A 14180-nucleotide genomic window follows, 5' to 3' on the forward strand; every position below is an offset into this window, starting at 1 on the left:
GTTGGTGAGGGACTCCCCCGAGGTGGACATGGGCGCTTTCCTACTTTCCTCATTCAGACATGCTGCTGCATTGGTCTGCATATTGTGGCACTTCTCTTGGCCGTACTGACTCGTGCTTGTTGATAAAGTTTCCGCACTTTCAGTAGTCTCCAACTGTGTTGTGTCTTGATTTGTATGCCAATGTGTGTCACGGACTCTCTGGCTCCCTGCCATCCGTGCATTGCTACCCCATCAGGACTGTGTGTTTGTACTTGTGTATTATCATGTCCCTGTTTTGTGCTTTGCCAGAGGCATATGGCCGTTTACCGGCCACGGGCAAGTGCACTTGAGTCCTGTGTTTGGTTGTGCACAAGTTGGTGTTTGTACCACATTGTGTTGGAGGGTTGGGGTGCTCTGCTTCCTAAGTGTGTGTGCTGCATTGTGTGTGAGATGTCCCTTCAGCTCTGATTTGGCTCACCCTTCTCCTTTTCAGGCTGTGTTGGGTTCACTTCGGTGCCTGTTCAGTGGTGTGAGATTGCCGGGTTGTGTGACTTGTGCACCTGGTTGGTGTTGTTCCTCTTGGTCATGGTTTGTCTGCAGTTGTGCTGGGCTTAGTTGTGCATGTGTGCCATTGTGCCCATCTTACCCCCACCCCCCCCGTCCCTGCTGGTTCCTCTCCCTGTTGCTGTTGTGTCTGTTGTTTGGTGCAGTTTCCGGTCTCCGAGTCCTGCCACCATCTCCAGACTAATGTGGTGGAGACCATTTCCTCCATGTCATCCAGCTCCGGTTGTGGCGCTGGACTCCCACCTCTGGTGTGCATTGCTGCCTTCTTGTTGTTGGCGTGTTTCTGCTTGTTTGTGCCTTTCGCATCATTGCTGGAGTTCTGGTTTTCTGCAATTGTCCTCCTCCGCTCTCAGGCTGCATTCATCTTGTCCATGTTGGCCTGCCATGTACAATGTTTTGTTGCCAATGGGTTTGGTGGGGTTGTCTGCTGGCTCGAGTTGCCTCCATTGTGGTTGGCTGTTGTTTTCTGTTTGGTCTGTCTTACTTTTTCAGGCTTTTGTTGTGCTTATTCCCGCCTGCCGTGTGTTTCACGGTCCTGGCGGTGCTTATACCTACTTTCCTCATTGCGGAAGGGCTCATCGCAAGTTTTCTGGTGTTGTGGTTTGTGTTTTTATCTCCATCGAGGTGGTTGTATCGCAGACATTGTCCGCGGTTTCGGCAGACTATCGCAGGTACTGCCTTGTTGTGAATTCCACGTTGACATGGGGTTATTTTCCTGCAATAGGCTGCGATGTGTAAAGTTGCGTTAACATTTTTTGGTGATGTTTAGCACACGTTCTTGTGAATATACGGCTATGTTCCCTAACTCCTTATCCAATATTTAATTGTGAATCATACGTATTCATCTTTTTTTGAATGAGAGATGCAGGCTGGATAAAGAACAGTTTTGAACACGTTTTTAATGCTCAGTGAAAACTCATATAATATTATAATATCAAGTTATTGTAGTTATAATATTATATACAGAAATGTCTGTACTGGGCTATGATATCTATGTTTTCTGGCCTTTGCAAAAAAAGGATTTAGTAGGGTTTTCATTAGGAGGCACCATTCTGACATTAAGAATTAATCTATGTGACAAACTAGTTTATTAAGTAAATTATAGATTACAATCCTTTTCCACTCGAGTGTATTCTATTTCTACATATTATGTGTGTGTTTTAATTTAATTAAGGTAGACATTATGAGTATTGTTCAGCATAACCTTCAACTGTTTCTGACCAGTACCTATTGTTTGAAGCTGGTTTGCCTACGATTAAAAGTGATTTATTGAATCATGTATCCTCAACAATACAATACTCTTCATGCTGTATACTCTAAATCGTTTTACTCTACAACATTTTTGTATTACCGGCTTCTTTTGTGTTTATCTGAGTACATTCATGGATAGATAAGTATTTTGCTTCTGAACAATTTTTTGTAATTTGCATGAGCTATGTACCACACCAAAAGGAAGCAGCAGAGTCCTATACATCCAAATGTCAGGAACCCATTGGCAAGACAGATGGAGGGGGCAGTGGCAACTGTCACCATGAATTGTCACTCCGATTAGTGTTCTAAGAGGACATAAGGTTCTCAATTTGGCGAAAACAGCAAAATAGCAAATAGCAAAATAGCAACTGTTTACTTTTTTTTATCTTATGGTTCAATGATTGCAAATCTTAGCTGGAACTCTAAGGCATTATATTACAACATTATAACATGTAGTATTTAGAGAAATTATAAAGGTGGTGGTAATTAAATCTATTTACTTGGGCAACTACCTAAATCTACCTTTAGCTGAGTCTATGCATATGGACAGGTAAGCAAGAGGTTAAACAAAAATATGTCAGCTTCATATTAAGTTTGCAGACGTAAGTCCATGCTACACAAATTCCACCGGCCAAGCTGGTATTGATGACTGCAAAGCTGGCATATTTCTAAAAAAAACATTGTATTAGCTAGTGGAAGATCATAAATCCTGGCATGTGTCCTCATTATGCAGCAATCTGGAGAGGGTGACTGAGTTCTGTTGTCCTTGTGAGCCTCAGTCCCTTCCTGTAAGCTACCTGAACATCTACATAGTTGAGTGGCCGGGTTTTAGAAAAAATGCATATTCAATAATAGTTTTGATTGTGAAGTAAATACGCTGCACAGCCAAGGTCCTCAACAGGCAGTTATTAAATTTGTCCAGTGGTACAGTTAATTTTATTTATATGCAAATATTATATCCGTGCTGGAGAATGCTTGCTATTTTAGTAAAGAATAGTTCCATTGAAAAAGGGGGAAAGTGGATTTTGATTTAGCGCAACTAAAAATAGGAAGGATTAAGAATATATTTTAAGCGATCATCCATATGAGTTCTCATAGCCTGAATGTCCAAAAGAGTTTAAAAGTAAATAATATTTACATCTCGTCAACTAATTAAGATATTGTGAAAAAAATCCATAGAGATTTGTGTGCATCCTGAATATTGAACACAGATTATCGATGGAACACAATATTGAGGACAAAATATCAACAGCAAAAAATTGACAGGTAAGTAAGTCTCCATTTTCTATAACTAACTCCACATAAATGTTCCTATTGGGTACATAAATCTTCAAGGTACATATATTTGGAGTTAGGAATAGTAAATTTATACTTCCCTATAAGCACTTAACTTTCGATATTTTGTCCCTCGATATTCTGTCCTTGAGATTCCTTTATCGTAATATTCCGGAGACTGATATTCAGTAGTACAATCATAAATGAGGATGATAATAAAACAAATCCATTGTTTTTTTGTGTGTTCATGTAATTGAGAATGTGCTTTAAGATAACAGAGTTATTTGGAAACAACTTTTTAGTGCATGAGTCTATGTTCTAGCTCTGACACAGGAAACCAACATGCCATGTCCAATCAAGTCCAATAGTTTAACTGTTGGTATGACACTGCATTTTAAATTCACAGGGACGTTTTTCTGGCTGCGGAGTATTGTAGACATGTTTCGGCCCAGGGATGTCTGAATTGATTGCAGCTTTCTTCTTGGCAAACACAAGGGCCGTGGTTTATCAGTGATTTTTTGATGGGTATTAAAGTTTCCGATTATTTAGAGCACTATTCTAATATGGTCTGAGCTCTGTGTTGTTCTCGCTCACTCCGTTATTTGCAATAGTTTGCAATGCATTGTACAGTTTTATATTTTAGCGACACTGTTCTCTGTATTGTTCGAAAATGTAAGACTGCAACAATATACCTATGCATACTGTTCGATTTGTAATTCGTCAGTGCTTCACCAACTTTTAATCAGAAACACTGCACCGTAATTCAGTGTTTAAGTTTTCCCTTGATAATAGTTCTAAAACTTACCTACACTGACATAGACTTATCCAAAACATAACACTGAACAATGTCATGAAAAGATGTAGTGCAATGTTAGATGAACAAATGTAAGACAGATGGATGAAAAAGTTAACGCTGTAAGTGCCACAGACCTTTTGCTGCTGTGGTTGTCCAGATCCTTTGTTAATGTTGCTAACTCGTGTATACCATTATCCTTGTCTCTTCCCTCCTCCCCCAAACTAATATGTGTTCTATTTGTGTAAGTGTGCGCATGTGGTCTTTGTGCCTTGTTTTCTGACTCTCCTGTGTTTATTATGCTTCAGACAAATTCCCCAGGGAGATTATGTAAAAAAGCCTGGAGATGCCGACTCTTTTTATAGCGACATGCCTCCCGGAGTCAGCTCAAACTCTGCGTCTAGTTCTAAGAAGAGGTCTGCTTTTCTGTCGCATTTTCAGATTTCTACCTGTTCCATCACACATTATTCCATTAGTCAGAACATTTCATTATTTTGCAGCAGGTTTGATTACTCCTTCCTTCTTTGTCTTATGTTAACAACAAAAGAGCATCCCTTGTTCTCTGACTGCTGGGGCTGCTTTGAAGTATGCTCTGCACTAGAGGATACTTTGAACTGGTTGTTTTGTGCCTGGGCCTAAATTGATCACTTACAAATTGGGAGCATTTCGGAAATATGGCATATGAAAATGATTCGAAGCGAAGGTCACCCTCGTTCTGCCATCATTGTTGTGCCGATGCCCGTGCAGTCAAAGGAAAAGGTTGCTGTCGTGCTTTACATGTGATTCTCGAATGAAACTGATTAAAAGTCCATTTATTCATTTTGAAAATGTGTTTACTGTTTTTGGTTTGTTTGATGCAATCTTACTTCGCTGCATCGCTAATGCCTCTTGCCTTCCACTGTCATTTTTATTGTCAGTCATTTTCTAGGCGTTTTTATTTTTATTTGATTACCCAACACGCTGACTACCACTTTCCCATATTTGTTGTACATGGCAATCTTTAGAGTAGAGGGATGCTACTTCGAGACCCGACCTCCTTTGAATATACCAGCCCCAGCCCCTCATCTTTTCTAGATTTCAGTGAATCACCGTCACACTTCAAAGAATGGCATATATATCATTAGCTTCAGGACTCCATTACAAATTTTGAATGTGAAAAATATCCAGAAAAAAGACTGGGATAGTTTAACCAACAGTGCATATATATGATGTTTCATTCCATTCCACCTTTCTTGTGCATGTGTTATTCTCCTCAAATCATCTTTCGTATCAGTAAATATTGCACAATTTGCCTGAACTGTCCCAGAAAAAATAACACATAAATCACATTTGTAACTGAGTAGAATACGGGAAATAGTGATACAATATGTAGCCTAGGTGCTAAGTTCTGTACAGAAATGAGACACAATACAAAAAAGGTGTTCTATAAAAATATTGTAATTACTACCAAAATTATGAATCACGATAATACACTGGTTAATACACTAATGTGCTGTTGTTTTGCCCAACAGGAGTCCCTGTTACTCACCGTGGCCCCGGTCCCAAAAAGCAACCCTCACCTTTCTCAGTGAACCCTCAAATTGGTCCCTTAGTGATCACTAGGGAAAATTAATAATCATGGTAATTTGCTAATGTGCTGTTTTTCCTAGTAACGGTCTCTGTCGTTCACTGGGGCCCCGCCCCCAAAACGCAACCCTAGCCTTGTTCAGGGAACCCTCCCATTGGTCCCCTTATTTTTATCTTTTAATTGATCTGGCAATTTTATTCCACTGCGCTGCGTTTTGTATATGTCACACCAGTAAGCCAGTGCTACATTTCTATCGCTAAAGGATAAATTAGAATATTAGTGTCTTGTAGAGTTCCGTTTTCTGTGCAAGTGCAGTTCATGTCCATGTCCATTCTTGCACCATGGTGCAAGAATGCCTGCATTGGCGCCGAACGCCACTGGTGAAAAAGCAGGAATGCCCCATATTGCCTTAAATACGACATAGTCCTGCCCTTTCTCTGTCAAGCAGTACAGCGCAGCAAGCTGACTTGCTGCGCAGCACTGAATAACTTTTTCAGAAATTTGCCCCATCATGTTTTTATGCACAATTCAGTGCATTTAGAACACAACCAGGGGCACGATAAAATATTTCTCTATGATTAAGCTGCCCACCAGGAGATGCTTTCTCTGCATTACAGGTGAGTGGTGGAGGCTAGGATTCATGCAGGGCATGGCATTCACACTCTGCCCCGTTTGTTCCCAAGATCCTAACCCAGACACTGTGGCAGGGAAAGCCACGGGGCATATCATCAAGGAGGCGATATAAAATTATCTCTGCTTTTGCGTCCGTTTTCGGACGGAAAGCAGCGATAATTTTATCGCCTAATCAGCAAGGTCATGCTATCGCGTGAATCCTTGCATTATCGCCCTTTCCCGTAACGCCCATCTTTGCATCTCTAATGAGATGCAAAGTGGGCGTTCCTGCCCTGACATAACTGGAGAAATGTCGCTAAGCATCATTTCTCCAATTATCAATGGGCACGCTAACCTGCAGAGCGACAAGCAAAGTAGCGATAACCTATGTTATCGCTACTTTCCTTACGCCTGCTTCAAGACTGACTTAGCCATGATATCCTACGTAAGGTGGATATCATGGCTAAGTATGCCTTGCCCTATCAACAAGCTATCGCCAAACTTTGTGAGATTATCGCTGGATTTCTAGAGATAATCTCACATTTGGCAGTTAGCGCTAGGAATTTTATTGCTTTTGAGATAAGCGTTGCTAATAGCAGAAGTCAGAGCTCCACTCTCAGCATTTTTCTCAATAGACATCGACGGCGAGTCAGCTGCATTGTTCTATTCGACTCTGATCGTAGGCGCCATTTTTTAGAGGGAGAGTGAGCTTTTCTCTGTTAGGAAAAAATTGCCAACAGCAATCATAACTATTGTAGACAAATATATATGATCAAGAAACACCTTTCAAAGTCAGTAGTGAAAGGATTAATATCCTCCCATGAATTATTTACTTTAAAATCTACCAAAACGAACTCGTGTTTTCTACTATTTTTAATTAAAAAAACAAATGTGTTCTATGGGTAGAGTGTTAACCTAATTCAAACTAGGAAATGACCTACAATTATTTGAGACTTATTTTTTTAAAAGGTGAAAATAGAACATTTAGGTGAACTTATATCATGAGTTACAGAAGAGTTTATGAGGCGTTGTTTGCACCATTGGAGCTGCGCGTAGAGCACTCGCCCATAAATAGCCAGACTCACAGAGGATGGAGGGCTGCACCAAGTGACATTAAAGTCCACAAAGGATGTCAATGTCATAAGCACATTTTATAAAGGTGTACTTTCAAGCTAGCTCGGCCGAGTTTAATTTTGAGGCTTATTGCTTGTTCGAAGGACTAATTACTACTGCCTGAATGGAAATGAGTGCACTCAGCTGATGCTACTGGAGGAATACACCATGGGCCGGATTAACTAAGGCTGTGCACCACTGCGGAGTGCCGCAAGGCAATGCAAAGCAAAGCATTGTATGTACAATTTAGTGTGAAGGGAACTTACTGGTGTGGATCAGCGCACCTTTTCTATTAGGATAGCCGGATCCAAAGCCTCCGTAAACAAAGATAACTTTGCTCGTATCTAAAATAAATGATGCCGTGCATGTGTACCGCACTGCACACCACTCATCCAATCCTTGGGATCCTGCTGAGTTTGTCTAGGCATAGGAATTTGTGCAGGAAGGGTATGCTTCCAATAGAAGTCCTAGGCAAGAGAGACACTGCACATTCACATCTGTACCATGGTGTGAGGCTGTGTATCAATAAAGGCCATCTATTTGGAGAGTAGCACAGTGGAAGACAGCAGCAGCAGGCCAATCTTGGGAGATATGGCTCTGCACTGTGATTTCCACCCTTGCAACACAGTGCAGCAAATTGTGGTGCTTATACTGTATTGCTAGAAAAATTGATAAATCTGGACCCAAGTGAACAATTATTTCGGATCTAAGAGGTGAGGTCAAAGAGGATGCAACATAGGCTGATTTAGAGAAATAAAAATAGTAAATACGAATAATAGTAGCAAAGTACAAGTTAGGAGATGCAGAATACGCCTTTCCCTCTCACCATTCCTGCTAGGACGTTTCAGCCACATGACTGAATCATCAGAGTTCAGCTTGACAATTCTTTAGGCTGTCCATGTTAATGGAAAAATGGGTAGGTTTTCAAGACCCACGTGTTAGAAATGACAGGCATCATTCATGTGAATTTTGTGGCCAATATGAGTAGAAGTTACAAAAGTGAATAAATATATCAGATATACTGCTATTCATCACTGTAGCTGGAAGTAATCTGATTTTGAAGGCAGCCACTAAAACTGTTGAATATTTGAAGGCTGCGACTCTATGAAGCTTCATGAACAGATTCTCGAGAGTGCATTAATATGAAGAGCAATGCTAGTAATTGATTCTCTCCCAGTATGTTCTCTTAATGGATTCTTACTATCTAAATTATTTTTCCTGTGGGGGCACTACAAAGACTTTTTAATGAAAGGCAAAACAAACGTTAGCATATTAGTGCTCCTTCACATATCCTCCTAGCCACAGTCCCAGTATGTTCCACTTTCACTTGCAATGCTGAACTTACTTGCTTCTATGCTTCTAGGGATCTAATAAACAATTTGATCTTTATGTGTTCCACTGTACAGACTAATTTTATGTCTTGGTCATAGACAGCTCTTCGTTGTCTTTTGCCAGACCTACTGGTCCAAAACAATGGAATACGTAATATATATTTAGAGTGGGCTTAGCGTCAGCATGGTTGGATGCTTTGTCGTCTATCTCAGATTTCTGCTCTTGATTTGACATCTTTCCTCTACATTCTTGTGCTTGCCTCTGTAGGAACATTTTAGTCTTACTAGGTTCTGATTGGATGATTTGTATCCTTCAATGCTAACTTGAGGGTAATTTTGTGTCTTTACAGAACTCTGCAAGAGTGCATTTGTTTGCATGCACTCTCTCAACTTGTTCCTCTTCATACACCACCGGTGGTAGAGCGCTGTGTGAAGTTGACATCAACCCCTGTCTTTACCATACTATTTATCTTTGTTCAATTTGTGGGGACAGGCCCTTGTATTGCCAGAGAGTTGCTCTCTTCAACCCTCTGATCAGACTCCATTTTCTCCCTTTAGGCTCCACACTATACTGCAGATTAAAGCTGGGACAATCACTGCATTGTTTGCATCCAGGGGCCCTTACAGACTTCTGCAATCTCCCTCATTCTCAGTTTTTTTTTTCTCTTTATAGTTTTTCCCACCATTAAACCTTAATGGTACATTTTCTGGAGCTTTTGTAATGTGACATAAATACTCCATTCATGCCCCATGAACGTAGCACCAAACAAATATGGCAGTATGTGCCTGGAAATTGTTTCATTTGCAGGTCAGATGTCTGATGCTAAGTATGTTTGTTTCTGATTCGTTTAATAATCTCTGTTTCATCTGCAAAGATAGCTCTGCTCGCTAGAAGTATTGGAGAAGAGCTGGGTAAAACGTTTGGGTTATTTTGTTGGCAATGTCAATGGATAGGCAACCGCAGCTGCTGCAGTTAAGAGCGGTGGGGCCGGGTGGGGGGGGATTTCGAGAGACCACCATGAGGGGAAAATTAATTATTTATTTAATTTTCTCTCGTGGTTGCCTCACGAAAGCTACCCCCCCACCCAACCCCACCGCTCTTACTTGTGGCGGCCATGGCTGTGGATCAGAAAGGTGGTTCCTTAAAGTTTGGGAGTCAGGTTGACACTCAGAATGCACACTTTCTCCACCTGTGAGTCAGGCACCCCCTCTGATACAACTAATGCACCCTAATAATCATAATATTATTATGAATAAAGGTGGTGTTTGGGGGAACTGGTGCTTTAATAGAGGATGTCAGAGTGAATAACAGGGATATGCCAATTAACCCAATATGTACCTGTGAACTGTACACAAACATATAGATATATACCCTATACAGATAGACTATAAGCCCCAAATGTAATAGAAGTGTGAGTACTACATATCCACGTAGAAAAAATTCAGGGGGTCATTAGCATGGCGGGCGGATCGCCACCGTGGCGATCCACCCATCAAAACACCCCTCCGGACGGCCTGTTACCCCCTGCCACATTAGCATGGCGGGGGTACCGCGGACGGAAAGACCGTCTGCCGCTTTTCAGCCGGTAGGCAATTGTCACGATTGCCTACCGGGTGGAAAAGGCCCACAATATGGTGGCGGTGCCTTGTAAGCACCGCCATCCATATTAGGATGTTGGCGGTGTCATGCCTTTCAATGGCGGAGACTCCGTCATGGAAAGGCATGCAGGAATCACTTTGGGGGCCTGTTGTGGGCTCCCGGGGGTGGGGGGATGGGGGGGCTGCACTTGGGGGGCACCCATGGTAGCCCCCTATATTGGCATGAACTAGGTGGCAGGCACCGCACGGTGCCTGTCACGTTGTGCATGCCAATGCACAACGTGCATTTACAACATTGTGGTGGGTGCTGCTCACAGCACCGCCCACCACAATGTTGTATATGCGGGATGTGACCACCACGGTGGCGGTCGCATCCTAATTGGCGGTGTGGGACCGCCGCACCACTTGCGGCCGGTCCCAGCACCACTAGGGTGGCGGGCGGGCAGACTGAAATCCGCCTGCCATCCCAATGGACCCCTTAATATCTGTAATGAAATGTGTTTTAAATTATTCATATCATTGCACACTATGAGTAGTGAATATTCAAACCATTCTCATGAAATATGTGAACAACCTGGGCCGAAAGGCAACGTTGTGTCTGAATTATATGAAGTAATTGGAGGTTTAATCAGTCACATCCAATAGTGTCTAATTCCTCTATTGCGAATCAATTAGCTTATAATCTATCTCTATAGGGCACCACCTATCTATATATTAGTAGACTATGTTGGCAGCTTTGGACACCTTCAGCTGACAGCACATCCTTTCTCATCTGTCTTTGGTATAGATCATGGGCAGCACTCTATCACTGATTACATTAATATTTAATTTATTATTCTACACAATTTAGTTATAAAGGGAGCACCTGGAGCAGGAGCAGCTCATATTGGGCAAAATAGGCAGGACGGGGGGCAAGGTGGGGAGGGGGGACAGACGGGGGACAACGGAGATTAAAAAAACATTTATAAAGTAGGACAACAAAGTTAAAAAAATACAAAATTTAACTTACCTGCTGCCACATTGTGTCGCGCTCTTCCACTCCTCTCCTCCGCTGCAGGCAGGCACAGGCTCCCAGACTGCCCTGCAGCCAATCCTGAAGCTGCTCTCATATGAGAGCAGCTTCAGGATTGGCCTGAGCGCTGATAATGTGCGCTCCAGGACAGACTGAGAGTCTGTGCCTGCTCTCTCCAGCCCCAGCAATGCAGCTGGGGTTTAAGAGGGGCCACTGCGCAAGTGGTTTTCGGCTGGCCGGAGACCTCTGGCCAAAAACCTCATGCGTAGTGTAGATAGAGCCTACCACTCCCCCTCCAGCCGATCATAACCCTTTCCCCGCCCCAAGCCCTGGCACAAGCAAAATAAAACGATAAAAAAGTGGGTTTTAACCCCGCTTTATTAGTGTTTTATTTTGACATTTTTTAAACTGCTGGCGGGGGGGGGGGGGGGGGGGTGACGCCATAGCAGAGGAGCTCCCACTGACCTGGAGGTGTCCTTTTGAACATCTGTATTATTTAATGTTTATCTTCAACATCATGTTGGCTTCTTGTATTGTATTATGGTAAGATTCCTTTTTTTGCAGGCAATACCCCTTCTTCTTGTCTTGGGGATCAAGGTGAAACCATAGCTATGGTAAATAACTGTACTTCAGTGGTTAAATGATTTATGTCCTCTAATATGTTGAGGCTAATTCCTAAAAAAAAATCCGACATTTTGCTCACTTCTGTTATATTGTTTCTATGGGACGGCAGCTTCAGACCAAGGTCTGCATTCCGCTGTTCCTCCTCCGCATCCTTGTTCAAGAATCTACAGATTACTATTCACTCTGGACTGTCCAATCATAACCACTTCAGCACAGTTAGCAGTTTGTGTTTAGTTTCTTCTTCTGAAAATACCAAAAAGGGTGCTGGTCAGTTTCTCCATCCCACACCATGTCATTGTAGTTAACACTTTTATATCAACCCATATTCATTAAGGTAATAGGTTATATCTATGCCTGACTCTGCTTGACAAGTTGATTAATTGCTGGTTCATATGCAGATTGATTCCGCTGATAGTTGTTCAAAGACCCACATGGTGGAATCACAACTATTCCACATACATGATGCCCATACCCCTGGGTCTCTCTAATTGTGTAGTATTCTTGTATGGGGTGTTCATCAAAGCCAACTTTATTCTTTATCGATCAGCTTCCTGCTGCAATCTGGTAACAGATACCATGTTCAGGTCCCACCATTTTCTAGCACTCGAACTGCAGGGGGAGGTTGTTTGAGCTGTCAGCCTTAGGGTGGTCTTCCCTCAAAAGTTTTGCATTCACCCCTCCTATTTTTCTGAAATTGCATTTGTTGGCCTTTAGGACTCTGTGCACTTTACCCCTGCTAGCCATTGCTAAAGTGCTTGTGCTCACTCCCTAAATCAGAGGTCTTCAAAAATGTTGATGCCGAGACCCCCCTGTCAAAATTGTTTAGGCATAAGGACCCCTCCTGACATAAATATCTAGAACCTGGTTTTCCTCATTGACAACCATCTACAACCATAAACGCCCCCAAATTCACGGCAAAACATTTTTAATGGGCGAATAATATTAAACAGTTTTTAGCAAGCCAAAGGTTTGTGAGTGAATGTGGTTCGGTGTCAAAAGCTTACCATACAGTTCAAACAAAAAGTCTCCAAAAAGTATTACCCAGAAATGCACAATGGTACTTTATTTTCACAAACAAAACGTAATTTGACAAAACTTATTTGGATGATAACCTTTCTGATCTAATGTGACGGGTGTGCCTTTTTTCTCCAGAGAGACGGGCAATCTGTGGTTGCACCTCATTGGTACCAGTTTAACATAAAAAAATAGCAATAAGCAACAAAAAGGTGCCCAGTCCAGCTTTGCAAAGGGCCTTCGGCTGCGTGGCAACTCGTGTTAATGCTTTTTAGTAACTTTTGAAACATTTGAGCTATAAACAAAAATGCATGTTATTAAAATCAGTAGAATATGGGGCAGATGATATATTATGTGGCAAATGCAGCAAATCTATAATAATGTGAATATCGCCACTCATTCGCATAAATCCAGTGGCCTTGGGTATAATGGCTGTAATGCATAGGCTGAAACTTTAGTGCACAGCATCCGAGGAGAACCATACTATATTTCAGGGGATGGTGATGGCTTGGCTTTTACAGCTGCATGGGACTAGAGGTTGCTAAACATCATTCATCATAATTAAAAAATACCATTTAAAATCGCTAATAATGAACTGAAAGGTCCAGGTAGGATGCTTTCTTTAATTCAAGGGGAAGAAGTGGTCTTTTAATCTTCCTAAAAAGCTTTTTGGGGCATATTATCAAGAACGGCATTAAAATTATCGCTGCTTTAGCGGCAGGAAACTGCAGCTAAAGCGGCGATAATGGGCATGATAATATGCCCTTGTGAATTCCTATAGAAGCCCAGGTTCACACCAGAACCTGGGCTTCTATGGGAATTCACAAGGGCATATTATCAAGCCCATTATCGCCGCTTTAGCGGCAGTCTCCTGCCGCTAAAGCGGCGATAATGTTATTGCCGTTCCTTGATAATATGGCCCTTTGTTTTTAACATTATGAAAGCAGATACTTCTATTTCAGTGAAAACTGACTCCTGGTTATATTAGCTTGCTGCTGTTGTTGCCTTCAGTCACGTTTGGGGGGTGGAGAGTGGGGGGCTAGAGGGCCTTGAGAGTCTGAGCGTGGGGACGGGGTCAAAGGTGTGACTAAAAACAAAATATTCTTTAGGATTTCAAGGTATTTCACCATCAGGTTGCTACATATAAAATACAGGCAGCTTAAATGAGAAATAAATACATTTGTTAATTAGTGGGAAATATACTATGGTACATTATGAAACCTCTAGTAGTTAATACATTGCAAAGGTCTGTGAGTAACCAGAGAGCCCATGAAAGGGGCCTAAATGACTGTATACCCTGGAACCAACTAAATAAATGAAGGAAAGGGATTATACTACAACTAGGCCCTACACTCGCGTATTAATATGCGCCCTAAAACTGTATATCCAACTTAGGGACCTGAATATGGCGGCCATGTGAACGTTGATCCAATTTCCAAATAATAG

General features: G+C 42.0%; 1 protein-coding gene across 3 annotated transcripts in view; it reads left to right on the forward strand.

Annotated features, from left to right (window-relative positions):
- ADAM22 (ADAM metallopeptidase domain 22) overlaps positions 1–14180 on the forward strand; it is a 1168071-nt gene that overhangs the window by 1031803 nt on the left and 122088 nt on the right. Inside the window, exon 27 of one of the 3 annotated variants that reach the window (XM_085631338.1) lies at positions 4171–4365. The exons of 1 other annotated variant lie outside the window; for it this stretch is intronic. In XM_085631338.1, the coding sequence (XP_085487464.1) occupies positions 4171–4365 (195 nt within the window). The remainder of the gene's footprint in view (positions 1–4170; positions 4366–14180) is intronic. One more of the 3 variants, XM_085631339.1, reaches the window with a different exon arrangement.

Source organism: Triturus cristatus, chromosome 10, assembly GCF_964204655.1.
Source record: "Triturus cristatus chromosome 10, aTriCri1.1, whole genome shotgun sequence".
Classification (NCBI taxonomy): domain Eukaryota; kingdom Metazoa; phylum Chordata; class Amphibia; order Caudata; family Salamandridae; genus Triturus; species Triturus cristatus.